Genomic DNA, 27,711 nt, shown 5'->3' with positions numbered 1-27,711 from the left:
GAGTACAATCCTTTTGAATGTATTCAACCAGTCATGCCAATATTCTGGATGTGATGGGTAGGGGATGGGAGATAGCAGCAACAGCAATAATTTGAACTTTATGTATCTTTCAATGCACTTTGTGGTCATCAAATATCAAGCGACACAAGATCTTTGAGCAGTGCAAAAAAAGGAGTGTTGAGAAGATGTTACCTGGTCCACTGTCCCACTGTTTTTGTGTTCCCCACCCCAGGAGATGGAGGCATCGTCACCTACACAATCCTGTCTGGCTCAGAGAGAAAGTTTGCCATTGATGAGAGTACAGGCCTCATCACCACAGTGAACTACCTTGATTATGAAACCAGGACCAGCTATCTCATGAATATTTCTGCCATGGATCAAGCTGCACCGTACAACAGAGGTTACTGCACTGTCTACATCACCTTGCTCAATGAGTTGGATGAGCCTGTGCAGTTTACAAATGCATCATATGAAGCTACGCTAATGGAAAACATCCCAACTGGGACTGAAGTGGTCCAGATCCAAGCTCAGTCTGCAGACAACATGAATCTGATCACCTATAGGTTCGACCCTGACACCTCTGCCCGCACCCTCTCCTTGTTCCAAATAAACAGAGTTACTGTGAGTATGTTAGAATTGTAGTCCTGTACTGTCTCTTGGTATCTTAAACTCAGAGTTTCATTCCCAGCCATGGGCTCCTTTCTAATGGATATATGGTACTGGGGTAGATATTCATTAACCAGTATTTTGTAGAGATGGTGGTGTTGTCGTTGTGTGAGTAATCTCGAATCCTAGATTAATGTTCTGGGGATATGGGCATAGCAGGTGTTGAAAAATGAATTCAACAAAAATTATGCCAGCCTAATGTTAGCTGTGTAACCACAGCCAATTACCACTAAACACAGGACACCCATCTGATTCCCTAATGTTATTGAGGGAAGGGAATCTGCTGTCCTTACCTGATCTTCCCTAGATGCAACTCCAGACCCATGCCAGTGCTGTTGACTCTTAACTGCCGTCTGAAATGGTCAAACAAGCCATTCAGTTCAATGTTGCGCAGCCAATGATACCCTCATCTCTGGAATGGATATAAGCATTTCCACATTCTTGGTGTCAAGCACAGAGAGGGTGGAAGATTGCAAACTCATTGCAGAGAGTAATAATCTTTTCTTCCAACATTCCAATGTATCCATCCAATTTGGGACAGTGGGATTGCATGATCAGCCATGATCATATTGAATGGTGGTGCAGACTCAAAGGGCTGAATGGCCTACTCCCGCACCTATTTTCTATGTTTCTTTATTCAGGGTCAGACTGATTCTACTACAGACACACTGTCTGCCTGAGCTTGAAGTTATGTTCTCGCTCACTTTCGAACTCATATCGCCATTCTTTCGCTGTCGCTGGATCAAAATCCTGGAACTCCTTCCCTAACAGCATTGTGGGTCTACCTATAGCACATGGGCTGCAGTGGTTCAAGAAGGAAGCTCACCACCAAGTTCTTCGGGGCAATTAGGGATGGACATTAAATGCTGGCCTAGCCAGCTATGCCCCTATCACATGATAGGAACAAAAAGGATCACTCCACCCTGATGAAAATGTTGTTCTAGAAACATTGGGTGGACAGAGATCTGCAGTTTCTCATACCTGTGTGCAGGCTGTTTGAAAGAGCTACACTTAGAGAGAAACAACAGGTGGTGGTTTAACCTTAGGGTCAACATGCCTCATGAGGGGCAAAGATAAGGAGAATCCTTCGTTGTCGCGTCAGCTGGTGCAGGAATTGAACCCACACTGTTAGTGTTAACTCTGTATTGCAAACTCCAGACAATTGCGTTAATCAACTCCCTTCTTCCCATTGGGCATTAAAGTGAAGCAGATGGGTTTTTACGACAATGCTGTCGATAGCGGTTCGACCAGCGTGTTGCATAGTCTGTATTAGGCCAGCTCATTTTTTTTAAAAGAATTCCGGATTATTATTGAGTTCAGATTTCACTATATGCCATATTGGTATTTGAATGCATGTCCCCAGATCATTAAGCTAGATTTCTGGATTACTAGCCCAGCAACATTACCACTGCCCAGTTCTGCATCAGACTGGTGAACAGGTTGGATTGTGATTAGAGTGTATCACTGTCCCTCCTCTTGTTATCTCCCACAGGGAGTGATAACCGTCCGCGGTCAGATCGATCGGGAGAAGGGAGATTATTACCTGATCACAGTCATTGCAGACGATGGGGGACCCAAAAAAGACTCCACTGTGGTAAGGATATACAATTTATTCAAAAGAGAATATCACTGCATGTGATTTTAAGATATAACAAGAATAAATTCACATTTTTTTCATAAATTCATGATGTCAGCAAAAGTGTCATTAGTCTTCTAACCACGGACTCTTGGGACCTGGAGAGGAGCAGGATTTTAATAAGATTCATGGGTCCAGAAATTAGGATGTGTTGCACACATTTTTTAAGTGCTTATCGACCTATTAAATTTGTAAAATGACAGGTATAATGTAGATTCACCTGATCAGAGTACTAGTTCCGATTCCATTCTTGTATACAGACACACCACTTTCAGTTTCAACTATCCCATTCCCTTTCTAACACTCACCATCCTCCGTCCCTCTCCTCTTCATCCCCCTTCCCAACACCCCCATCCTCTTGCCCTTCCTCATTCAAACCCAACCCTCCCTGTCTTCACTCCCAACTCTTCCCACTTTCCCCACTCCATCTCCCAAGGCCCATCCCAAATCCCCTCCTGCTTCCCTCCCCAAACCCTCCGAAAGCCACTCTTACCCCATTTCTAACTGTCCTCTTCGCCCTCTTTCACAGTCCCCCTCTGAATCCTTCTCATTGACTCTAACAACCCCCACACGCACCTCTCAGCCCATCCTTCCCTGCCAGCTGCTGTACTATTGACAAAGGTGTTCATCCTCTCACTGGTCTTCAGGATGCCTGAGAATGATGTCAGCTCCAGCAATACAAAATGGGAGCCTAATGATGAAAGATCTGTGAGCTTCATCAGTCCAGCGAAGGGCAAGACCCTTCTTGCTAAAATTTCTCAGGTGGGGTATGTTTGCCATGCAGCTGATGTAAAAGGCTCTCTCTTTCCTCAGAACATTTCAGAAGCAGCATTGCAGACATCAAAGCTCTTGGGAAAATAACTGAGTCATGTTATCGCAGAGGCTGAGATTTTACATCATTGACGTTCTTCATTGCTTCTGTTTTGAAATGATTGATGTAGCATGTTTGACTAATAAATCATTTATTTTATTCCTCTCTTATCATGGATGAGCAGAAGGTAAATTATGTGTATCATTTGCTGTTTTGTGTGGAGTAATCTGTTCTGTGTTAGTGGAATCCTGTGTATTGCATGTTATTGGGTCACATTTGTTCTCTCTGCTGGGCGTGTAATGTTGTAGAGTTCCTCTGAGACCACCTCATAACCCCCAAATTAGAAGGATGAGGGCAGCAGACAAATGGGAAACGCCACCTCCTGCAAGCTCCCCTCCACGTCACTTGGAAATGTATCACCATTTTTTCGCTGTCGCTGGGTCAAAATCCTGGAACTGTCTCTCAATCATCACTGTGACAGCAACTTCAGCATGTGGACTACAGTGATTTATGAAGGTGGCTCACTACCTCCTCCTGGAGGGCCACTAGGAAAAGGCAACACAATCTCAGGGCAATGTGCTGAAGAACAGGGACTTGTGCCCTGTTCAACTGGCCAATAGTTAACTCTTGTCAATAGAATGATGACCTGGCCATTATCCTAAATGTCTTTGGGAGCTTGTATGTGCAAATTGACTGTGTCGTTTCCAACTTGGCAGCAGGTACTACACTTAAGGGATTATGACTTTGGCTGTAAAGTACTCTGTAGCACCTTGAAGTTTTAAAAGACACTGTACACCAGCATGGCATCTCTTTACTTTATGCCAGTAAGAAAGTTGTCAATATTTTTGTCCTAAAATGCCCTGTGGTATCAGAATTGCACATTGCATGCCAAGATGCTGAGTAAGAGGTGATTCAGCAGTCAACACACTGTCAGGAGTTCAGATCGTGCTCTTAAACAACACAGAACTCTGGCCAGAATGCATCAATAAAGTGTCATTTAAGAAAATAAAATTGTGCCTCTCTGGAAAAAGACATGTTGCTGTCAGACATTTGAACCAATCAGGATTTGATGGGACAACTCGCAATCGTAAGGATTTCAGCTAAATGTTCATCTTTCTTTGAGACAAGATTTAAGAATCTTTCTGCTCTATGTGCCCATTGTTTACAAATCTCACATAAACCTTATTAAAATATTCAAGTGTCAAAGCCATAGTGAGTAGACAACTCCATCCACCATTTTGGACTAGCACAGGTGCAGTCTGCTGAATGTTCACCTTTTACACTGACCTTCCAGAACTCTGAGGATTTCCAAGCCCTGGCGATTGTCGTTATTCTGAATTAACCTACAGTTTGACACATTTTGCTTATAATTCAGGCTCTATGACTGAGATGGAATAATGTGGGTCAACTCTGTCTTCCATTTTAATTTCCATGTACCACAAGGAATAACAGTAGGATAGACCATACACATCTGTTCTAAACAATGGTGCATCTTTCAGCGCCACTCTATCTTCTGCAGTATCCCCATTTCTCTTAATTACCTTAGTATTCAAAATTTTTGCCAATCTTTAAAATGAATCTCATAACTGAGCATTTACATTTTCCTGAGGACAGGGAGTTCCAAAGATTTGGAACCGTTAGACTGAAGAAGGATCTTCTCACCCTTGTGTGGAATGGCCAGCCACTTATTCTGAGGCTTTGGCTTCCAGCTGTGGAAAAGACATATGTACAGTCTGGGCTCCTCCAGGAATATAGGGCTGGCGACTGTAATAAAACAGTCCAGAAATGATGCTTATATTAAATCTTCATCAGCTAACAACCTACAGCGCTCAATTCTGAGTTTATTGCATTAGCACATCATCAAAGGAAAGAGAAGTTGTAGAAATTAATACTTTGTTGTTTTAAAGTTACCATCTCATAAACTGCACTCTACTCATCCCTTTTCCACCACCGGAGCAAACTGTTTTCAACAAACAACAAAACATCAGCCTGAGAAAATTGAAGAACAGAACTATAGCACTTGTCATCTTCATTGTTTAAAAGATCTGCTCGTCAAAAGATAAGCAATAAACGGCAGCAATTTAAATGCAATTCAGTGATTACAGTCACTGAGGGAGTTGAAACAGTGATTAGACGTACAAAGAACTCGAGGAATGATTATTAGCAGCTCTGGCAAGAAGAAGCACTGTGGCATCTTTTCCCAGATGCTGTCTGATTATTTCATCCTTGTTTCAGTTCTTTACGTTGAATTCCTGACACTCTGATGTTGCAATTTCTCTTCAGAAGACAGGTTGGATTTCCTATGAAGGGGCAGGATCATTCCAGTGACCACAGAAGTGAGTGAAAAGGGTTTTCTGTGTTCCCTTAAGGATCTTAAAAGTCTTGCACAATCGTTGAATCATTAACCGTTGCCTGCAGTGTGGAAGCAGGCCATTTGGTCCATTGAGTCCACACCGTCCCTCCAAAAAGCATCCCACCCAGACTCATCCCACTGCCGTATCGCTGTAATCCTGCATTTCCCATGGCTGTACTTCCTTGAGCACTACGGGCAATTTAGTGTGGCCAATCTATCTAACCTGCACATCTTTGGACTGTGGAAGGAAACTGGAGCACCCGGAGAAAACCCATGCAGACACGGAGAGAATGTGTGAACCGCACGCAGGGGAGTCACCTGAGGCTGGAATCAAATCCAAATGCTGTGAGGCAGCAGTGTTAATGTCTGAGCCAGCATGCCACTCTATAATTTTGTTTTTGTGATTGTGTGTGCTGACTTTGACAATATCAGGCCATCACAAAACTCTTCACAGTCAATGGAGCACTTTTGAAGTGTGGTCACTGTCACAGTTCAAATGGGATAGGCCAGTCTGTACACAGCAAGCTCCCACAAGCAGCAGTGTGAAAATGAGCAATGAATCATCCTTTTGTGATATTGATTGTGGAATAAATATTGGTCAGGATCCAACTGGGAACTCGAGAGGCTCAGCAAGTCTGACAGCATCTGTGGAGAGAGAAACAGAGTTTTTGAGAAGATGTGAGGCTCGGGATGTGGATGAGGGTGTAGACTTTCTCTCCGAGTTAGTGTGCTTAATTGCAGAAGAACCATGCTCGGTAACATTATCAGTGCGTCTCCTGTGAAGCCTTGGTGTTCTGTCCTGCTTGTTATTTATGTGTCTCAGTTTGCTGAGGTCGTTGGCATCACTTCCAGTTCTGTTTTTCAGTGGTTTGTATATCGGGCCCAGTTCAGAGCGTTCATTGATGGAGTTCCGGCCTCCAGGAATTCCTTGGCGTGTCTCTGTTTTGGCTTGTGCTATTATGGATGTGTCGTCCCAGTCGAATTTGTGCCCTTCTTTGTCCGTGTGTATTGAGACCAGTGAGAATTGGTTGTGTCTCTTGGTGGCTAATTGGTGTTGGTATATCCTCATTGTCAGTTTTCTTCCCATTTGGCCTGTGTAATGTTTCTCACAGTCCTTGCGTGGTATTTTGTATATTACATTCGCTTTATTGGTTGTGTGTATGGGATCCTTTATGTTTGTCAGTAGCTGTCACGGGGTGGTTGTTGATTTGTGGGCTACCCTCATACCTAGGGGCCTGAGTAATTTTGTGGTTATCTCTGATATGTCTCTGATGTACAGTAGGGTGACTGGTGTTGTCTGGCTGTGTTGTGTTTTCTTTTTGTGATCTGTCACGAAAGTAATAGCGTTCCAACCGGAACTCCATCAACAAACACACTGAACTAGAACCACTGTACAAACCACTGAAAAACAGCACTGGAAGTGATGCTAACCAGAACTAATGCCAACCGCCCCAGCAAACCAAGTAGTACAGAACACCAGCACTTCACTGGAGGCACACTGACAATGTTACTGAGCAGGGTGACGAAATGTCTGCAACTAAACACTAAAGCTAATCAACAAGCAAATCTACAACCTCAGACAGAAACAGAGTTAATGTTTCGAGTATGTTATGACTATTCTTCAGTACACTGCTCCCATTCTTCTGACAAAGAGTTGTACCAGACCTGAAATGATAACTCTGTTAAAAACCAAAAAAACTGTGGTTGCTGTAAATCAGGAACAAAAACAAAGATGCTTGAAAAGCCGAGGAGGTCTGGCAGCATATGTGAAGGAAAAAACAGAGTTAAAGTTTTGAGCCCAGTAACCCTTCCTCAGAACCCCTCAGACCTGAAATGATAACTCTGTTTCTCTGTCCACCTATGTGGCCAGACCTGCTGAGCTTCTTCAGCATTTTCCACCTTTATTTCAGATCTCCAGCATCTACAGTATTTAGCTGTTACAATGCAGATTCCTCACCTGCTCTTCTTTTAAGTAGCACTGTGGAAACTTTTATGTCCACCTACAAGGGCAGAAAGGAGCTCAGTGGAACTTCTCACTCAGAAGATGTGCAACCAGCCATGTGGTGCTCCCTCAGTCTTGCACTGGAGGGTCAGCCTGGATTTTCTCGTTCAAGCCTCAGAAATGGCAAACGAAGCTACTGACCTTGGCCGTATACCCTGTGTGGGTCACAGCTGAGACAGGAAAGGAATTGATATTTCAAGCCTGTGACCTTTCATTCGGATCAAAAAATTATAGAGATGTGGCTGCTTTTAAGCATGTGTTTTGGGTAGAGAGGGGTGTGGTGAAGTCGTCATAGGATCATCACATCAAGAGTTTGGTGATTTTGCCCATTAGGTCCATGCTGCCACTCTGTAGAGTGATCCAGTCAGTTCCATTCCCCCTGCCCTATCCTCTGCAGTCTCATGAGATCCTTTCCCTCATATGACCATCCAGTTTTGTCCTGAAATCATTCATCACCTCCATTGCCCTCACCTTCATGGGCAGTGGGTGAGCTCCAGGCATTTCTGCTGATGCGGGAGGTCAGAGAGGGGTGAAAAGAGGAGGCAGGAGGTTCTGTGTCAGAAGTGAGGTAGAAATGATTAACTGACGAGGGGGGAGTGGGATGAGTAACAAACAAAAAGATGGATCTATAAGTTGCTGTTGGTGGCAACTGTGGAGTCAAAACCAGTAGCTGGTGCTGAAATGATGGGAGCAGTGGTTAGAATTGGAATTTATTTAGCCCAGTATTGAGTTTGATTACAACAGACGTGTAGACTTGATGGACCGAATAGCCTGCTTCCACATTGTAGGGATTCTGTGAACAGAAAATGAAGCAATGTTACAGAAGCACTAAAAAAATGGTTGCACGTCATTATCAAATTGGTTTGCATTTATTAAGGGATTCGTTTATCTACAGAATCACAAAACATTGATTGAATTTGGAATGCATTGAGTGTGAAAGATGCCGATACAGTTGTGGTTTTAAAAAGGAAATTGGATCAGTATCTATGGAGAGAGAGTGTTTACAGAGTGGGGGAGGTGGGACCAGTTGAGCAGCTTCTGGAGAGCTGGCATGAACATGTGGAGGACTGAATGGCCTTGTTCTGTGACAGACATTCTGTACCTTATAAGTTGATTTCCTACGTGGTCGAGATTTGCTGGATTTAGAGGTGTTTCAGTGAGACAAAATAAGTTGCTCCACATCTCTCCTTGCCTCTTTGCATGTGTGTGATACCATTTATCCATTTTCTGCAATGAGGTACAAAGGGGCAATTTCTGTTTTAATTCTGTCTTGTGGCATCCTCAAGCTTCCTGTTGCAATAGCCAGCTGATCTTCCTAGTTGACCTCATTTGTTGTTCCCCAGTTGCAAGTTCAATGAATAATATTTAAATTGATTTTTCTTAAAGCGGGAATTGTAATAAAAGAATAAGAGAAGCAACTTGTTGGTAACTGAAGGAGACAAACTTCCTTCATTACTGCCTTCCTTCGTAGCAACTGAAATTCTAAATCTCAGTCTCAAAGCCAAGAAACTCCACTCCATTTGCCCTCATGGTTCTTGCTTATTTGTCCTGATTTTGGTCAGGCTAGAGGCTTGGGAAGGCACTAGATGGGGTCCAGAGGACGTTCACTAGGATGTTGCCTGGGATGGAGAGGTTGAGCTATAAGGAGAGACTAGATGAGTTTGTATTGTTTTCTTTAAAGCAGAGACGACTGAGGTAGGGGTGGGGGGCATGATTGAGGAGTAAAGGTTGTGAGGGGTATGGGCAGGGTGAATAGAGAGCAGCTGTTCCCCTTGGTTGAGGGGTCAATCATGAGAAGGCATAGTTTTAGGGTAAAGGGCAGGAGATTTAGATGGGACTTGGGGAAAAGCTTTTTCGCTCAGCAGGTGGTGGCAATCTGGAATTCACTGTCTGGGAAGGTACCGAATGGCAGGAAACCTTAGAGCCATTAAAAAATATTTGGATGAGCACTTCACATATCATTACATTCAGGGATATGGGACAAGCACGGGCAATTGGGATTAGAGCACTTTTAGTAGTAGTTATGCCAGTGCAGACTTGATGGGCTGAAGGGCCTTTTCTGCGCTGTACGAATCTATGAATTCTTAGGCCTGTTGCCAGGTCAAAACATCAAGGTCTTTTTTAATGTCTAGAGCTTGAGAGATGTGGAACCATTTGTGAAAGTATTATTAGTGGTCACAGATACTGCTTCATACACAGTGAGGAGGCCAAAGTGACAAGCTAAACACTTCGATGTTAATTTCTACTCCTTCAGCTGTGAATGAAGGTCTGCATTAGCATTCTGGGCCACTGAATCTCTCCATTTCATAGAACCCCTACAGAGTGGAAAGAGGCCAGTTGACCCATCGAGTCTGCACTGACCTTCCAAAGAGCATCCTACCCAGACTCAATCCCCACCCCACCCCATCCCAGTAACCTTGCACTCACCACAGCGAACCCTGCAAACTACAGGGCAATTTGGCATGGCCGATCCACCCTAACCTGCACAACTTTGGACTGTGGGAGGAAACCGAAGCACCCAGAGGAAACCCAGTCAGACACACAGACAGTCTTCCAAGGGTGGAATCAAACCTGAGTCCTGGTGCTGTGAGGCAGCAGTGCTAGCAACTGAGCGACCGTGCTGTCCTCCTCCTTTTTGATGCTCTGCAAAACCCATGTCTTTGACCAATCTTGGAGTCACTTGTCCTTGTGTCTCAGCATCAAGTTCTGTCACCAGGTAAAAGCCACTTGGATCAACCTACTGCATTAAAACGATATAAGTTTTCAATGTTGTTTTGATCCATCCTCCTACTGAAACCTGCCGAGTAATGGTATCTATTCACACTTCACTTTCTTACTTTCCCACCTCTGCCTTCCCAAGCCATGAACTGACTGACAGACAGAGCCATTTTCCAGGATTTGCGATACTCCCCTAACAGTGGGCTGACTTGTCTGAAAATTTCCCTTCGCCCTTCGCCCTCAGATGGTGTGGTGTGAGGTGAAAGCTGCTTCACTGTGCTACGTTCAGCACAGTCTCAGTAACCCAGCACACCATGAACATGCCTTCGCTGGTCACAGTGTGACACATGCTGAGGATTTCGTCTTCGCCTCCAAATTATATAACGCAACAGGGGAACATCTAAAAGCAATAATGGAGAACTGAGAACTTGACAATGCTTCATACTGATATGAAGGGGAAATGGTAACCTGTATTCCCTGGAATGTTCTTTCTCACAGCGTGGGCGTCTGAGGTCCAGGTGGCAGTGACCTTTGGCATGGCTGGTGCTGATGGCATTTGCTGTGCGCAGAAGCTTAGAGGGAACGTCAGTAGTGACGCTATGGCGATGTCACTGGACTATTCATTCAGAGACTGAGGGTTTGGATCCCAGCTGGGGAAGTCTGAATTCAGTTTAGAAAAATGTGGAATTTGAACAAAAAAAGCCAGTCTCATGATAGCCACAAAATTACTGTCGAAATCCTAATGTCCTTTAAGTAGGAAAATCTGCTGACCATACCCAGCTCCAGTGTGACTCCAGGCCCACTTTTAAATGACCAAGCAATCAAAGCAAGTTCTCACCTCCATGACAAAGTCTGATTAAAAGAATGAAACCCCCAGATGGATTTAGTGGCATTAACAAAGGCACTGACAATGACAGTGAAACACACAGCTCTGTAAAAGGACTGTGATTCCTACTGGACAGATCAGCAGTGGGATGGAATACTCCCCACTTGCCTGGATGGGTGCAGCCCCAACAACACTCAAGAAGCTTGTCATTATCCTTGGCAAATCAGCCACTTGACTGGCACTACGTCTACACGCACCCACTCCCTCCGCCAGTGACACTCCGCAGCAGCACTGTATACTACCAGCAACACGCACTGCAGAAATTCACCAAAGATCCACAGACCAGTACCTTTGAAATCCACAACCACTTCCATCCAGAAGGACAAGAGCAGCAGAAACATGGGAACGCCACCCCTTGCAAGTTCCCCTCCCAGCCACTCACAATCCTGACTGGGAAATGCATTACAGTTCCGTCACTGCCATTGGGTCAAAATCCTGGAATTTTCTCCCCCTAAGGGCACTGTGGGTCAACCCACAGCAGGTGGACTGCAGCAGTTCAAAAAGGCAGCTCATCACCACCTTTTCAAGGGCAACGAGGGATGGGCAATAAATGCTGGCCAGCCAGCGACACCCACATCCCACAAATGAATTTAAAAATTCATGCATAACAGATAGACAGGTGAGTACATTCACCAACCCACCCCATCCCCCACTACCTGATCTCCTTCCTCCCTGGAGGCAAGATACGGAAAATGTCGCAGATACCACTGTCATCAAAGAACAAAGAAAATTACAGCATAGGAACAGAATCTTCGGCCCTCCAAGCCTGAGCTGACCCAGTTCCTCCATCTAAACCTGTCGCCTATTTTCCAAGGATCTGTATCCCTCTGCTCCCTGCCCATTCATGTATCTGTCTAGATACGTCTTAAATGATGCTATCTTGCCCGCTTCTACCATTTCCACGCATATCTCCCTTAAACTTTTCCCCTCTCACCTTGAAATCGTGACCCCGAGTAATTGAGTCCCCCACTCTGGGAAAAAGCTTCTTGCTATCCACCCTGTCTATAACCCTCATGATTTTGTAGACCTCAATCAGGTCCCCCCTCAATCTCCGTCTTTCTAATGAAAATAATCCTAACCTACTCAACCTCTCTTCATAGCTAGCGCCCTCCATACCAGGCAACATCCTGGTGAACCTCCTCCGCAGCCTCTTCAAAGCATCCATATCCTTTTGGTAATGTGGCGACCAGAACTGTACGCAGTATTCCAGATGTAGTCCTATACAACTGTAACATGACCTGCCAACTCTTGTACTCAATACCCCGCCCAATGAAGGAAAGCATGCCGTATGCCTTATTGACCACTCTATTGACCTGAGTTGCCACCTTCAGGGTACAATGGACCTGAACACCCAGATCGTCCCTGAGGAATTAGCCCAGTGGTCTTCAGGTGGAAAGGAGTTTCCCTAAAGGTCCTCATCATTGACTTCAATTCCTGTGATGTCCCATGGTCAAACATAATCAATGAAACCTCCTGGTGAACACCATGTACCAAACATTCCCCCTCATCCCTCTGCTGATAAATGAGTGCTTCACCACATTGAGCACCACTTAATGGAGGTACTGAGGGTGGCCAGGGCGTAGAATGCACAATAAGTTCAATGTCCATCAGCAAGAGTGGCTTGGCATCACCACTGTTGGTGAGTCAGTACAACTGACTGAGCTTGTCAAGTCCTGAAGGATATGGCTAGGCATGTGGCAACTGGTGGAGGGGAGAAACACATAAAAGCACAAATCTGTTATGACAGTCCCAGTAGGAGTGACGACTGCACAGCTTCGTAGAGACAAGGTCCTGCCTTCACATTGAGGACACCCTCTATTTTTTTTGTGCCACTACAACCGGGGTGGCATGTGGCTCAGTGCTTAGTCCTGTCACCTCACAGCACTACGATTATGGGTCCAATTCCACCCCCAGCTAGCTGTCTGTGCAGCATTTGTATGGTCTGCCTGTGTCTGCGTGGGTTTCCTCCAGGTGCTCTGGATATCCCCCACAGTCTAGGGATGTGCGGACGAGATGGATTAGCCATGAGAAACGCAAGCTTACAGGCTAGGGGGTTGGGTTTAGGTAGGTTGCTCTTGAGAGGGTCAGTGTGGATTTGATGGGCTGAATGACCTGCTCCCAATTGTGGGGGTTCTGTGAACTATCTAACCTTTCCTTAACTATGCAGTTTTCAAGCCCTGGTAACATTCCTATAAATATCCTCGGTATGTTCCCTCAAGACTTTATGTCCTTTCCTGTATATACCAACATATGAAAATAGGAGCTGGAGTAGGAGTAGGCCATGTGGCCCATTGAGCCTGTGCTGCCATTCAATAAGGTCATGCCTAATTTCCCACCTACCCAGACAGTCTTTCACCCCCTCACTGAACAGGAATTTACCCACCTGACCTTTAAAATATTCAAGGACTCTGCTTCCACCACCATTTCAGGAAGAGAGTTCCAAAAACACTCAGCCCTCTGAGAGAAATGTTTTAGCCTCATCTTTGTTTTAAATAATCCTTGATTTTTAAATAGTGAGTCCTGGTCTAGATTCTCCCATGAGAGAAAACATCCTTTCCGCACCGACTAAGAGTTTGTGTGTGTGTGTGTGTGTGTGTGTGTGTGTGTGTGTGTGTGTGTGTGTGTGTTTGTGTGTGTGTGTGTGTGTGTGTGTGTGTGAGAGAGAGAGAGAGAGAGAGAGAGAGACTGTGTGTGTGTCATGTATATGTGTTTGATCTGTCTGTGTGTGCCCTATATAGATTCAGCATTATGTTCCTGCTTTTGGATGAGGTGCAGCATTTTTACAATGAAGGGAACCATCCTGTAGACCTTCTTTACTACCTTCTTTGCCTGTCCCACCACCTTTGTGGAGCTATGGACATGAGCTCCAAGTTCTCTCACGTCTTCCATCCCTATGAATACCCCTTGTTTATTGTGTATTCCCTTGCTGTGTGTGTCCTCCCCAAATGCATAACTTTGCACTTCTCTGGATTAAATTCTATTTGCCACTTTCACCTCCTGAACTAAACAACTGCTATCAACTTGCAGTCAATTGCCACCCTCTTCACTATTAACTGCATGGTTAAATTTTTGGCCGTCTGGAAATTTCTCAATCCGCCTCCCATATTCAAGTCTAAGTCATTAATGTATACCACAAACAGCATGACACACAACACTGAGCCCTGTAGAATACTATTGAAAATTAATGCTATTCGCAAAAGCATCCATCGACCATTACCCTTTGTTTCTGGAAACTCAAGACTGGGCATCCACAAGGTGCTGTCGGCCATTATTAGCAGCTGAATCATACTCCCAACACAATCTATAACCTCATGGTCCAGCATATCCCCCAGTGTAGCATTGCCATCATGCTAGTGGATCAACCCTACTTCAATGGAGAGTCCAGGAGGATATGCCAGGAGCAGCAGCGGACATACTTAACAATGAGGTGTCAACCCTGTCACATCCTGCCATGAATGGTTGTGGACAATTAACTGATATGTTGTAACAGAAAGATCCACATATCTCCCTGTTCTCAATGATCGGCGAGCCCAACGCCTCAGTGCAAAAGTCAAGCATTTGCAATAATCTTCAGCCGGAAGCACCAAGTGGATGATCCACCTTGGCCTCCTCCTGAGGACCCTAGTGCCACAGATGCCAGTCTACCAACCCATTTTGACTACTTCATATGATATTCAGAAATGGCAGTAGGTACTTGATACTGCAAGAGTTATATCTCCCTACAATATTCCAGCAATGGAACTGAGTACTCACCCTTCAAAACTAGCCGATCGCCGAGCCAAGCCATTCTCACACAGTGACAACACTGGCACGGCACCTACCAAATGTAAATCGGGAACAAAAACAGAAGTCACTTGGAAAGGTCTTAGGAAGGGTCACCAGACCTGAAACGTTAACTCTGATTGTTTTATTCACAGATGCTGCCAGACCTGCTGAGCTTTTCCAGCAACTTCTGATTTGTTGCAGACAATTACCACCTCATCAGTAATGTGTACCATCTACAAGATGCACTATAATAACTCACCAAGGTTTCGAAGGACAAATCTTCCAAACCCACAACCTCTGCCACTAGAGGGACAAGGGCAGCATGGGAAAATCACCCCCTGCAGGCTCCCCCTCCAAGTCATATGTCATTCTGACTTGGAAATAAGTTGCTGTTCCTTTATTGTCATCGGGTCAACATTGTTTTTTACAGTGTCGGAGGAAAACCTACATTACATCGACTGCAGTTCAAGAGTTCAGTTCACCACCACCTTCTCAAGGCCACTTGGGGATGTGCGGTAAAAGCTGGCCCTACAAACGATACATGTAACTCCGAATGAATTAAAAACGAGGTGGTGTGAAGATGATTGATTACAAGTAACATTCCCCCTTTAAAATGTGCTGTATGGAAGTCTGGTTAAAAAGGGGAACCAAGATTTGTGAAGATATTCGCAATACTTTTCACGCGTGAGGAAAATAAATCCCTAGATTCCTGTCAAAGTCGGGAATAAACAGGAATAGAGAAACAGCCACGTGCTTTCAGTGAAGCAGGTTGAATGAATTAAGTGACCATTTTCCCTAATGGCCTTTGAGTTCATTTGCTATCTCACTTATAATCCAACAGGTGATTATTACTATTGAAGATGAAAACGACAACAGCCCAGTGTTTGATGCCACTTCCGATTCCTCTGTGGACATTCCAGAGGATGCTGCTGTTGGGAGGCGTGTGGCTGTTGTCTTTGCTCATGATCTGGATGCGGGGAAGAATGGAATGGTAAGCAACACTTCATTCTGTCACAAAACGGGATTTTCCCACCTGGTTTGCATCTGGAACCTGTCATATCAGCAAACAGCCGCTAACCTCAAGAATCTTCCAAGTGCTGACAATAAATAGCCTCTCCATGTTCTACATTTGATGCGCTTGCCTTTATTGGTCAGTGTGTTGAGTACAGGAGTTGGGAGGTCATGTTGTTGCTGTACAGGACATTGGTTCGGCCAGTTTTGAAATACTGTGTGCAGTTCTGCTCTCCTTGCTATGGGAAGGTTGTTGTGAAACTTGAAAGAGTTCAGAAAATATTTACCAGGATGTTGCTGGGATTGGAGAGCTTGAGCCCTAGGGAGAGGCTGAATGGGCTGGGGCAATTTTCCCTGGAGTGTTGGAGGCTGAGGGATGACCTTATAGAGGTTTATAAAACCATGAGGGGCATGGATAGGGTGAATAGCTAAGGTCTTTTCCACAGGGTAGGAGAGTCCAAAACTAGTGGGCATAGGTTTAAGATGAGAGGGGAAAGATTTAAAAGGGACCTGAGGGGCAACATTTTTATGCAGAGGGTGATTCGTATATGGAATGAGCTGCCAGAGGAAGTGCTGGATTCTGATAAAGTTACAACATTTAAAAGGCATCTGAAAGGGTGTGTGAATAGGAATAGAGTTAGGATATGGACCAAATGCTAGCCAATGGGACTAGATCAGTTTAGGATGTCCGGGCAGCATGGACGAGTTGGACTGAAGGGTCTGTTTCCGTGCTGTACAACTCTATATCTCTATGAAGGAGAGGCTTTGGATAGTGCTCAGCTTTGCAGTGGAGAGTTACAACCGTGCTCCAGACTCAAGATTACCCTTCGGCAATTAGGTGATCAATTAGTAATATACTTGCTCCAGGGATGTGTAATAACATCTCTGAACAGGTCATTTCGAAAATATCCACATGCACGGTTAAAAAAAAGACAGTTGATTTCAGCGCAGCTAAGCCAAACAGTTTGTATTGCCCATGTCCATGTGATGAATCAAGAGGAAAGAGAACAAGTGAAAAAACAATCAGGAAACCCAGTCATGAATGGTGTAGAAAATTAAACAATTCATTGTAAAAGAACGCTTCACATATAGCCCCACCCTCATGATGGGGAACCCCAGCACATCAGTGCAAAAGGTAGTGCTGAAACATTTACAGCAGTCTTTAGCTGGCTGTGCCAAGTGGATGATCCTGCTCAGCCTCCTCCAAAGATCCCCAGCACCACAGATACCAGCCTTCAACTGATTTGATTGCCTCGAAATGCTATTCAGAAATGGCTGAAGTCACCGCATATTGCAAAGAGTTTGAGCCCAAATATCATCCTCTCAGTTTTCTTTTTAACCTAGATGACAATTATCCATTTCCACCAATATCACGCAAAAATAATGTTGTATTTTTTACACACTGCAGGTTAACTTCACCATTCTGTCTGGAAATATGAACAAAACATTCAAGATTAGCACAGCTAACAGTAGCCGTGGAGAGATCTACCTTGCTCGGCATTTGGATAGAGAACAGATTGATCGATACACTTTGACTGTAAGTTCATTGGCTTTCACCGTGCAACCATTTATCGAAAGAGAAGGTGGTAAATTCATGAAGATAGTTCACATTGTTGGTCCTTGCTAACTTACCGAGGTTACTCACTGATGCTTGGTAATTCAGTGACGATGGCACAACTCAAAAGCAACAAGAGCTGTCTTTTTCTTATGCACATCCTTCATAAGACATTAAACACTCAAAATAGTTAGGAGTAAACACAGGAAGTGCTGGCGAAACTCAACAGGCCTGACAGCGTCAGTGGAGAGAGAAACAGAGTTAACGATATGAGTCCAGAACTGGGAAATCCTAGAACATTCTTGGGGGCATGACAGGATCACATTGGAGAGGCTGTTTTCCCTTGTAAGGGACCCTAGGACCAGAGAGCATAAGCTCAAAGTAAGGAGTCACCCATTTAAGACAGAAATGGGGGAAGCATTTCATTCCTCAGAGGGTAGTGAGTCTGTGAAATTCTTTACCACAGAGGGCTGTTGGGGCTGGGTCGTTAAGGCCAAGATAGAAGTTTAGTTAGTAAGGAAAGTAAGGGGTTTGGAGAGTGGGCAGGAAAGTGCAGTTAAGGCTGAGGTGAGATCAGCCATTATCGTATGATTTGGTGGAACAGATTTGAGGGGCTGAATTGCCTCCTGCTGTTCCTTGTATTATGCTTTTAATCAGTAAGGAAATCAAGGGATACGAGGAAAAGGCAGGAAAATGGAGCTGAGTATGATCAGATCAGCCATGGGCTCATTGAATGGAGAAACAGACTTGATGGACTGAATGGTCTTCTTCTGCTCCTATAGATAGCAGTGTTATTTTAGCAACGTGCTTAAGTGCTAGAATGGAAAGCATTTCCAGCATTTAGTGACCCCTATTTTGGATTCTGGAAAGCTGCCTCTGTTTACTCTCCTTGTCAACAATATCGCTAACCCTGCGCTCATACAGTGTCAGGCAGAGCTCATCTGAAAACATTCTCATCAATAACTTCCCCTGATGGATTCAGCAAATAGCTGGCCCTTGGGCGTCAGAATGACCCCAGCATTGACACCGATCTGCACTGCCACGACTGGCCTGAGAAGCAGTAGAAAACCCATAACCAGCATCATGGGAAGGGGCAGTCAGTCATGGTCCCTGATCCTGAACGTGGCACAGAAAGCTGCAATGAGAAAACCCCAAGAAGACTATGCACAAGTTCTGTCACATTTTCTGACATGCTCTGATGTTAAAAGTAGTCGTGATTTTTAAGCAAAATAAAAACCACAAAGAACCGCGGATGCTGGAAATCGGAAACAAAAGCAGAAATTGCTGGAAACGCTCATCAGGTCTGGCAGCGTCTGTGGAGAGAAATCAGAGTTAATGTTTCAGGAATACTGGCCCTTCCTCAAGACTCCTCAGTTTTTTGTTTTTGTTTCAAGATTTTTAAGCCATGGATTTAGAATAAAACATCAGAGAAATGAGAGCAGAATTCGGCCATTTGGCCCATCAAGCCTGCTCCACCATTCAGTTATGCCTGACTTTTTTACTCAGTCCCATTCTCCTGCTCCTCCTACCAATCAAGAACATATCTATCTCAATCTTAAATACACTCAATGACTCGGCCTCCACAGCCCTCCGTGGTAATGCGTTCCACTGATTCACCACCCTCTGGCTGAAGAAATTCCTCTTCACCTCAGTTCTAAGAGGTTGTCCCTTCACTCTGAGGCTGTTCCCTTGGGTTTTCGTCTCTGCTACTATTGCAACCATCTTCTCTGTGTCTCCTCTGTCCAGCCGTCTCAGTATTCTGTAAGTTTCAATGAAATCCTCCCCCCCCCACCCCCCACCATCCTCTCTTAACTCTATCAAGTACAGATCCAGAGTCCTCACATGACAAACCCTTGATCCATTAAACTTTCTCCCTGAACAGTCAGTGTAACTTGTTTGGAAATTCGAAGTAACCCAGATAAATCTGCTAGTTTCCATGGAAGTTATTGTGATCAATGAGGAGGAGTCCTAAAGAATATTGTACTTTTGGCAAGGAGATTACTTAAGAATGGTATTTTCCTAAATGAGCATGACTACACGTACTCCTTTGCATATGTAAACTGGGAGAAATGTACATTTGAACACTGCTGTGTCACAGAGCATGAACCAGTTGTTTTATTTTTAACAACTCCAAAAGGTAAAGTTGGGACTGTACGGTACAAAAACAGAAGTTGCTGGAAAAGCTCAGCAGGTCAGACAGCATCTGTGAAGAAAAAAAAATCAGAGTTAACATTTCAGAGTTAACACTTTTGAGGAAGGGTCACCGTATCCAAAAAGTTAAGGCTGATTTTGTTCTTCACAGATGCTGCCAGACCTGCTGAGCTTTTCCAGCAACTTTGTTTCTGTTCCTGATTTACAGCATCCGCAGTTCTTTCAGTTTTTATTTAGCATAGAACTGTGTGTTCACTTATTGGTCACGGTGGAAGCACTGCCTTCGGTGATAAGTTACTGTGTGTCGTTGACCTAAGAGCAAGCAGTTTCACTCAGAGCCCTGGAAAGCCTGCAGATGAAGTCAGATAACTAACAACATCAACAACAGCAAAAACAAAGTTGCTGGAAAAGCTCAGGCAGCATCTGTGAAGGAAGAAACAGAGTTAACATTTCGGGTCCGGCGACCCTTCCTCAAGTCAGGTCTCCCATCCTTTGTGAGTAGAAGAAAAGCAGTATTCAAAGACTCTAACAAATAGAATGTCTTAAGCAAATACCTAGGCCCAACTGACCAGCTGCAGGTGGCTCAGTGGTTAGCACAGCAGCCTCACAGCACCAGGGACCCAGGCTCGATTCCACCCTCCGGCGACTGTCTGTGTGGATTTTGCACATTCTCCCTGTGTCTGGGTGGGTTTCCTCCAGGTGCTCCAGTTTCCTCCCACAGTCCAAAGATGCACAGGGCAGGTGGATCGGCCATGCTAAATTGCCCGTAGTGCCCAGGGATGTGTAGATTAGTTGGGTTTTCGGGGGATGGGTCTGGGTGGGATGCTCTGAGGGTGGGTGTGGACTTGTTGGGCAAAGGGTCTGTTTCCACACTGTAGGGATTCTGTGAAAAATAGAATTGAGAGTCTTCTGCAGACAAACACAACAGGATATCAGTGCCAAACAAAAGCATGGAAGGCCCTGTGAGGAAAGTCACCCCATTCTACTCTTGAGGTTTGGACTCCTGATAAATGTCTTCCTTTTTGTCTGTGTTCCTCACATGGTGTTTCTGTAGAACCATCAGTCTTTAATGCTCTATTTGTGATTGAACGTGTGGATTAGGATTTAAAGTGGGAATAGTTTAAGTTTGCATTGTAGGCATTAATAATCTATTATGCTCCTTGTTAAAGCATATATTGGCTTATCATAAATAAGTTTTGGGGTTTTTTTGTTTATTATTGAAACCTGATGTGAGTTTCTTTTGTCCTAGATGGCAGTCAAAGTCAGCCAATTTAACCACCACAGTGATTCAGTTGGCCATTTATACATTTTTGTGATGGCTCAAAAAATAGTGGGTCTTGGCTCCCAGTGCATTCAGCCCATCAGGGTCCAAGCAGCAGTGACCAACATCTACAGCCCTAGAGGATGTGACTTTTCCTTTTCTTTTAGATTCAGGCCCTGGACAATGGATTACGTCCTCGGAGAACAAATCACATCCTAACCATCACAGCCATTGATGTCAATGACAATGCCCCAGTTATCGCAAACGCTGGCAGATACAACATCAGCATTTATGAGGTAAAGTCCACTGCATGAGATTCTCTGTAAAGATCACCTGTTAATGGAATAAATTGAAGCAATTATGAAAGTCAAAGATCTGCTAAGTATTTCTGTACATACATCTGAATTGATGAGTTTAAATTGCTTTGACAACATCTCTGATGGTCATTGTAACCTAGTGAAACTAAGATCCTGTCTGATGAGTCAATCCAGCGCTTGTGGGATATTTTAAACAGATTAATGCCAATTATTGTATCAGAACATATCTGATTTCTGTTAACCGTGTTGATTTATCAATATTGTCTTGCAATGTGTTATTAAAGCAGATGCCTTAAAAATAAACTTGAGGTGATCCCATAGGAGGAAACACATTATGATGGGAGAAGATGGTGAAAGGCTGAAGGAGAGAAAGGGAAATGGTGAAAGGCAAATTATCATTAGGAGATAGGCTCAGTGATGGAAGAAATGTGGGCATTCCATTTGAGGTCTAAGCTAACAGTGGCATGACAGCATTCAATAAAGGATGACTCAGGAATGCAACAATCAGATTTTTAGAGCTGAAGATGCTTCAATAACCCCTGTCTGAAACACCAAAGAAAGAAAGATTAAAATCTCAAATTTATTAGCACCTTATTGAATCCTCAGGTTAGCCGTAAGGGGACTCAATAGCCCCATGATGTTACTATGAGACTTTTAGTCCAGAAGCCCAGGTATCATTCTGAAGACCCAGGTTCACATCCTGCATTGGCAGATGGAGGCATTTGAATTCAATAGAAATCTCAAATTAAGAATCTAATGATGATCATGTAACCATTGCTGAGTATTGGGCAAAGACCCACCTGGCTCACTAATGTCCTTTAGGGAGGGAAATCTTCCATCCTTTCCTGGTCTGACCTACACGCGACTGTAGACCCACAGCAATGTGGTTGACTCTTAGCTGGCCTCTAGGCAATTAGGGATGGACAATACTATGCTAATTTAATGTGAATGAATGAAAAAAAGATGCTTCATAACTAATTAAATACTTCTTATAACAAGGGCTCACTGTTTTTTCTTCAAAAATATAACTTATTCATAAAAAACTTTGCAAATATACATAGGCACAAATGCAGTTCAGTTCTATAAAGTACCTTATTAAGGAAACAAACAAACTTTGGATAATAAAATGTGAGCCTGGATGAACACAGCAGACCCAACTGCATCTCAGGAGCACAAAAGCTGACGTTTCGGGCCGAGACCCTTCATCCTTTGGAGTTTGACTCTATCCGAATAAACCAAAGCCATTTCTCATGCATTCAAGACTATATTGACATGCATTTGAGACTCAAGGGCTCACTGTTGCTCACAGGCAAATAGAGCATCAAAGTAACACACAAGAAAGTTCAACATGAGTGGCCAGGGTGATCTGTTTTCAGTGATGGTGACTGAAGGGCCGCTGCTTCTCTTCAGCATGCACAGCAAGGGGACAAGAGGCTGTGAACCACCAAAGATTTATAATCTCAGTTGAACCAAAAAAAAGATTTGGACTATCACCAATGCTTTTTTTATTGGATCATTGGATGCAAATCCTATGACAGTTGGTTTATTTACAGTATTCAGTATTTCATATGTCTGCCTCCCACCAGTGTCCTAGCAGTGTCACTTTTTATATGCTCTGGTTCCTTAACTAAACAGTGTACTTCACCTGTGTAAGTGATAATGGGAACTGCAGATGCTGGAGAATCCAAGATAATGAAATGTGAGGCTGGATGAACACAGCAGGGCCAGCAGCATCTCAGGAGCACCTCTGATGAAGGGTCTAGGCCCGAAACGTCAGCTTTTGTGCTCTGAGATGCTGCTTGGCCTGCTGTGTTCATCCAGCCTCACATTTCATTATCCTTCACCTGTGTATCTGTGCGTATGCTGTGAATATATCTGACTGGAGTCTGGCTAGTACTTGCTATTGGAGGAGACAAGTATCAGACAGGTTCTGGGAAACAGTTGAAACCAAAGGCATCGGGATGGATATCTCAGTCTCGCGGCAGTGAGTGAACCAGTGACACTTCCAAAACACAGCAGCCGAACATCAAGAGACTGAGAAAGGTTTTGGTCCTCAAACTTCAGCTCTCTGCCTGTCAGGTTATTTCTCTGCAGGAAATTGGCTGGTTTTTAATTTTAACATGAAATGCCTTGAACACAAACAGCATCTGCTTTCTCCAATTTCACACCTGATGAGAGAATTTCACACCCCTCTGCTCCAGATTAGAGATTCACAGCTGATTGCCTTTTGCCTACATTACAAACCCGTTTGCAGTTTAAAATTATGCATTCTCAAAAAGGACCATTTTTTTCCAATTGATTATTTTTGATGAACAAATATTAAACTTTGTCCTTTATTTCAAGGTTGTTAAGTATCCACATTGAATTGTGATGTAGTCTACTGTGGAACCACCATAATTAGAATACAAATCAGAAAAGCTAACATTGTGACTCACATTCTCATTTAAATCAAAGGATGAAAGGGATATACCAAGGACTGGAATTTTTTCCTGTCTTTTCATCCACTTCATGTTTTAGGTAGTGAGGCAAGGAGATAATTCTTCACTTGAAGGTTGAAATTTTACAACCTTGCTCAAATCTTTGCTGTTGACGTTGGCTTCAAATCCAACAGGCTTTAGTTAACAGAATCCACATCTGATTGTTCAGGGGCCTTGTGAATATCAGAGTTGTGTTTTATATATAATATATCTGTAATGTTTCATTCTGTGAATAAATATATTCCGAGTAAAAATAAGAGGGCTTATGGCACATTGGATGGCATCTCTATCGCTGACCCAGAAACTCTGGGTTCAAGCCCCATCCAAACATAACGCAACAAAACAGGTTGATTTGCAATGTGTAAATCCTCTGGGAATGTCTTCTGACATGCCCAAACACTCTTTGTACACATGTGAAGTGCACTCTCAGTACCCCTTTGCCAGTCATTCCAACCCGCCTGCTCATAATCAATGTGCTCAGTTGGGCACCACCATGTTTCTCACTGGCAGGGCATTTCACAAAGTGATCAAAAGCAGAACTTTTGGGGATGGCAGATTGATTAGCCAAACATTTCCAATGGTGCAAGAGTCAGGAAGCCTCCTCCAATCCTACACACAAGGGCATTCACGCACACACGGGCAGAAACGGGCACACACGCACGTGCACGAGCCCACCCATATCTGATTCTTGTCTTTGTCTACATAAGAGATCTCTGAGGTCAACAAAAAAAGCTTCATCCTATCCAGTCTCCTCCCTCTACACTCTATGTAAATATAATGGAATTAGTTTCCACACTCCTCATCCATCATTCCCTTCATTCAGAGGGACTGAAGACACACCAGGCATCTTTCCCACACACCCACCTACACTATGAGCCCTCGAAATCCATTCCCTTAGTGAAAGGAGGTAGCTTTATTAATAGAATTTAAATTCCACCAGTGGCCATGGTGGGATTTGTACTCATTTCCATAGGGCATTAGCCTAGTCCTCTGGAATACTAGTCCAGAGACATTAGCAATACCCCACTGTGTTGCTGGAAGTGGAGCACAGGATCAGAAGAGTTATAGTCAGATTAGTTATAGCAGAGATGATCGATACCTCAACTCTACTTCTGAGAATCATACAATATAGAAGGGGGCAGTACGGTGGTTCAGCGGTTAGCACTGCTGTCTCACAGCACCATGGACCCGGGTTCAATTCCACCCTCAGGCAACTGTCTGTGTGGAGTTTGCACATTATCCCTGTGTCTGTGTCAATTTCCTCCAAGTGTTCCAGTTTCCTCCCACAGTCCAAAGATGTGCAGGCTAGGTGGATTGGCCGTGCTATATTGCCCGTAATTTTCAGGGATGTGTAAATTAGGTGGGTTACAGGGGGATAGGTCTAGGTGGGATGCTCCAAGGGTCAGTGTGGACATGTTGGATCAAAGGGCCTGTTTCCACACTGTAGGAATTCTATGTCTCTGTTTATAAAAGTGGCCCTTCAGCCCATCATGTCTGAACTGTCCTTCACTGCCTTTGATCCAAATACCATGACACCCTTCACCAACAGAAATAGGTCTGTCTCCATATTAAAGGTTTCAACTGATCTCAGACAAACAAACAGCCTTTTCAAGAAGATCTTTTCAAGAATAGCCAAGCTCAAATTTTAAGAAGGTGTGCATTCCCAAATCAGAAAATAACGTCTGAATCAACCACTGAAAATCCTTTCATTATTTTAACAGCTTGATTAAAGTTGTCCCTCTTCCTTCTAAATAGGAGGCGATTAAAAAACCCCAAGCTTATCCTCATCGTTTCATCCTTTTGGCTCTACATTACTCAAGGCCGTTCTACCCTCTTTGAGGTGCAGTTCCCAAACTAAATGCACTGCTCCAGCTCCAGCTGCCTGCTGGGTTTTGTTTGCTGCACCATCTTTCTGGGCTCCCATTAACACGTTCTGTATATTTTGCAGAATGTAGGTGGCGGTACTGCAGTGACCAGAGTGAGAGCCACAGATGCGGACACTGGCCTTAATGCTGTGCTCTATTACTACATTACTCGCGGAAACGAAGATCTCACTTTCAGAATCGACAGGCTAACGGGAGAGATTGTCACACGGCCGTCTCCTCCAGATCGGGAGAGACAGGATTTCTACCAGCTGACAGTGACAGTGGAAGACGATGGGACACCTTCACTCTCGGTAAGTGTTCATCCGTGTGTCCAGAATGATAACAGCACAGAAGGAGCCCCTGAGTTCTTTATGCTTGTGCTAGCTGTTTGCTCACAGGCTATCCAATCAGAACAACTGGATCAGCCTTTCAATGACTGTTGGTGAAAACAGCACACTGATATATCTTAAAGTGGGCTCAGCTGTTCCTGGCATCTTGCTTCATGTGCTTACAGAACACTTTTAGCTTTTAGATATTTATCCAATTTCTTTTTGAATGCTGTAATTGAATTGTTGAGTTATGTCTCACAGTCAGTTTGCCTTTAAGACACATATTGGTGATACCATCACTGCAATCGTAGCTTGAGACCTGAAGGTATAAGGATCTCATGTTCCATCTTATCTCAGAATCACTTGAAGCATGACACCCTACTGAAAGCATACTCCAGTGTTATGTTAGTCCAGACACCTTGGCAACTGTGAATGTAACATTTGTATATATCAGTAAGCCGTAATAAACTTCTCAAATAAAATCACAATACTGCAAATGCGCAATACCGGAGGTTGGAAATCAAAACAGGAAGTGCTGGAGAAACTCAGCAGGTCTGGGAGCATCTGTGAAGAGAGAAACAGAGCCAACGTTTCAAGTCTCGTGACTCTTTTTTGGAGCAATGTCTGTTGGATTCTTCAATATCATTATAGCCACTCCCAGTCTCTTATGTTACAAAAGATAATCACTGCCACATTGGTTAAAACACCCTGTTAGGGGAAGAATCGTACCATGAAAATGTCCTGAACCTTTCCAGACAACTGTTGCAGAGCGCAAAACTTTGTTAATGTGTAAAAGAAAAATTAATTTGCTGTGGGGTTAAAATCGTTTCAGAGGTAGTAGGAACTGCTGCTGCAGGAGAATTTGAGATAACCAGGTGTAGAGCTGGATGAACACAACAGGCCAGGCGGGATCAGAGGGCGCTTCACAGTGGGATTAAAATCGATTCAGAGATAGCAGGAACTGCCAGTGCTGGAGATGGCTTCGCAATGGGGTCAAAAGTAGGGTTTTTCTGAAGAAGAGTCCAGACCCAAAACGTCAGCTTTCCTGCTCCTGTGATGCTACATGGCCTGCTGTGCTCATCCAACTCTACACCTTGTTATCTCAAATAATTTGCTGTGATTTGATTTATTATAGTCACTTGTACCTAAGTACAGTGAGAAGTTTGTTTAGCATGCAGTTCAGGCAGATCATATCATACAAAGATTGTAGGGGGATTGAACAGGGTGAGTAGTACAAAATTATGGCTATAAAGAAAGTGCTGAGAAAGCAAGATCCACAAGAGAGTTGAAATTCGAGAGGTCCATTCAGAAGTCTAACAACAGCGGGGAAGAAGCGGTTCTTGAACCTATTGGTGTGTGCGTTTAAGCTTTTGTATCTTCTGCCTGATAGAAGAGGTTGGAAGAGATTATAACCGAGGTGGGAAGGATCTTTGATAATGTTGGCTGCCTTTCCAAAGCATCAAGTAATGTAGATGGAGTCCATAGATGGAAGGTTGGCTGACATGTTGGTCTGGGCTGTGTTCACAACTTTCTGTAGTTCCTTGTGGTGATGGGCTAAGCAGTTGCCATATCATCCTGTGATGCACCCAGACAAAATACTTCCTGAGGTGCATTTATAGAAGGTGGTGAGGGTCCTCATGGACACTTCGGATTTCTTTAGCCTCCTGAGAAAGAAGAGGCGTTGTCGTTCCTTCTTGACTGTTGCATCATGTGGGTGGTCCAGTGCAGATTGTTGGTGAACATCACTGCTAGGAACTTGATGCTGTCAACCATCCCCACTTCAGCTCTGTTGATGCAGATACAGACGTGTCCTCCCCCGTGCTTCCTGAAGTCGATGATCAACTCTTTAGTTTTGTTGACTTTGAGGAAGAGACTGTTATCTTTACAACGCACCACCAAGCACTCTAT

General features: G+C 44.0%; 1 protein-coding gene across 1 annotated transcript in view; it reads left to right on the top strand.

Annotated features, from left to right (window-relative positions):
- Positions 1–27,711, top strand: part of cdh23 (cadherin-related 23) — an 807,091-nt gene that overhangs the window by 567,780 nt on the left and 211,600 nt on the right. Inside the window, exons 31-36 of the mRNA XM_059640347.1 lie at positions 233–621; positions 2,159–2,260; positions 15,679–15,828; positions 17,257–17,385; positions 20,983–21,111; positions 25,558–25,785. Of these exons, the coding sequence (XP_059496330.1) occupies positions 233–621; positions 2,159–2,260; positions 15,679–15,828; positions 17,257–17,385; positions 20,983–21,111; positions 25,558–25,785 (1,127 nt within the window). The remainder of the gene's footprint in view (positions 1–232; positions 622–2,158; positions 2,261–15,678; positions 15,829–17,256; positions 17,386–20,982; positions 21,112–25,557; positions 25,786–27,711) is intronic.

The sequence above is a fragment of the Stegostoma tigrinum genome, chromosome 37 (assembly GCF_030684315.1).
Source record: "Stegostoma tigrinum isolate sSteTig4 chromosome 37, sSteTig4.hap1, whole genome shotgun sequence".
NCBI classification, from domain to species: domain Eukaryota; kingdom Metazoa; phylum Chordata; class Chondrichthyes; order Orectolobiformes; family Stegostomatidae; genus Stegostoma; species Stegostoma tigrinum.
The sequence above is the reverse complement of the archived record's forward strand: the minus strand, read 5'-3'. Positions and strand labels throughout refer to the sequence as shown.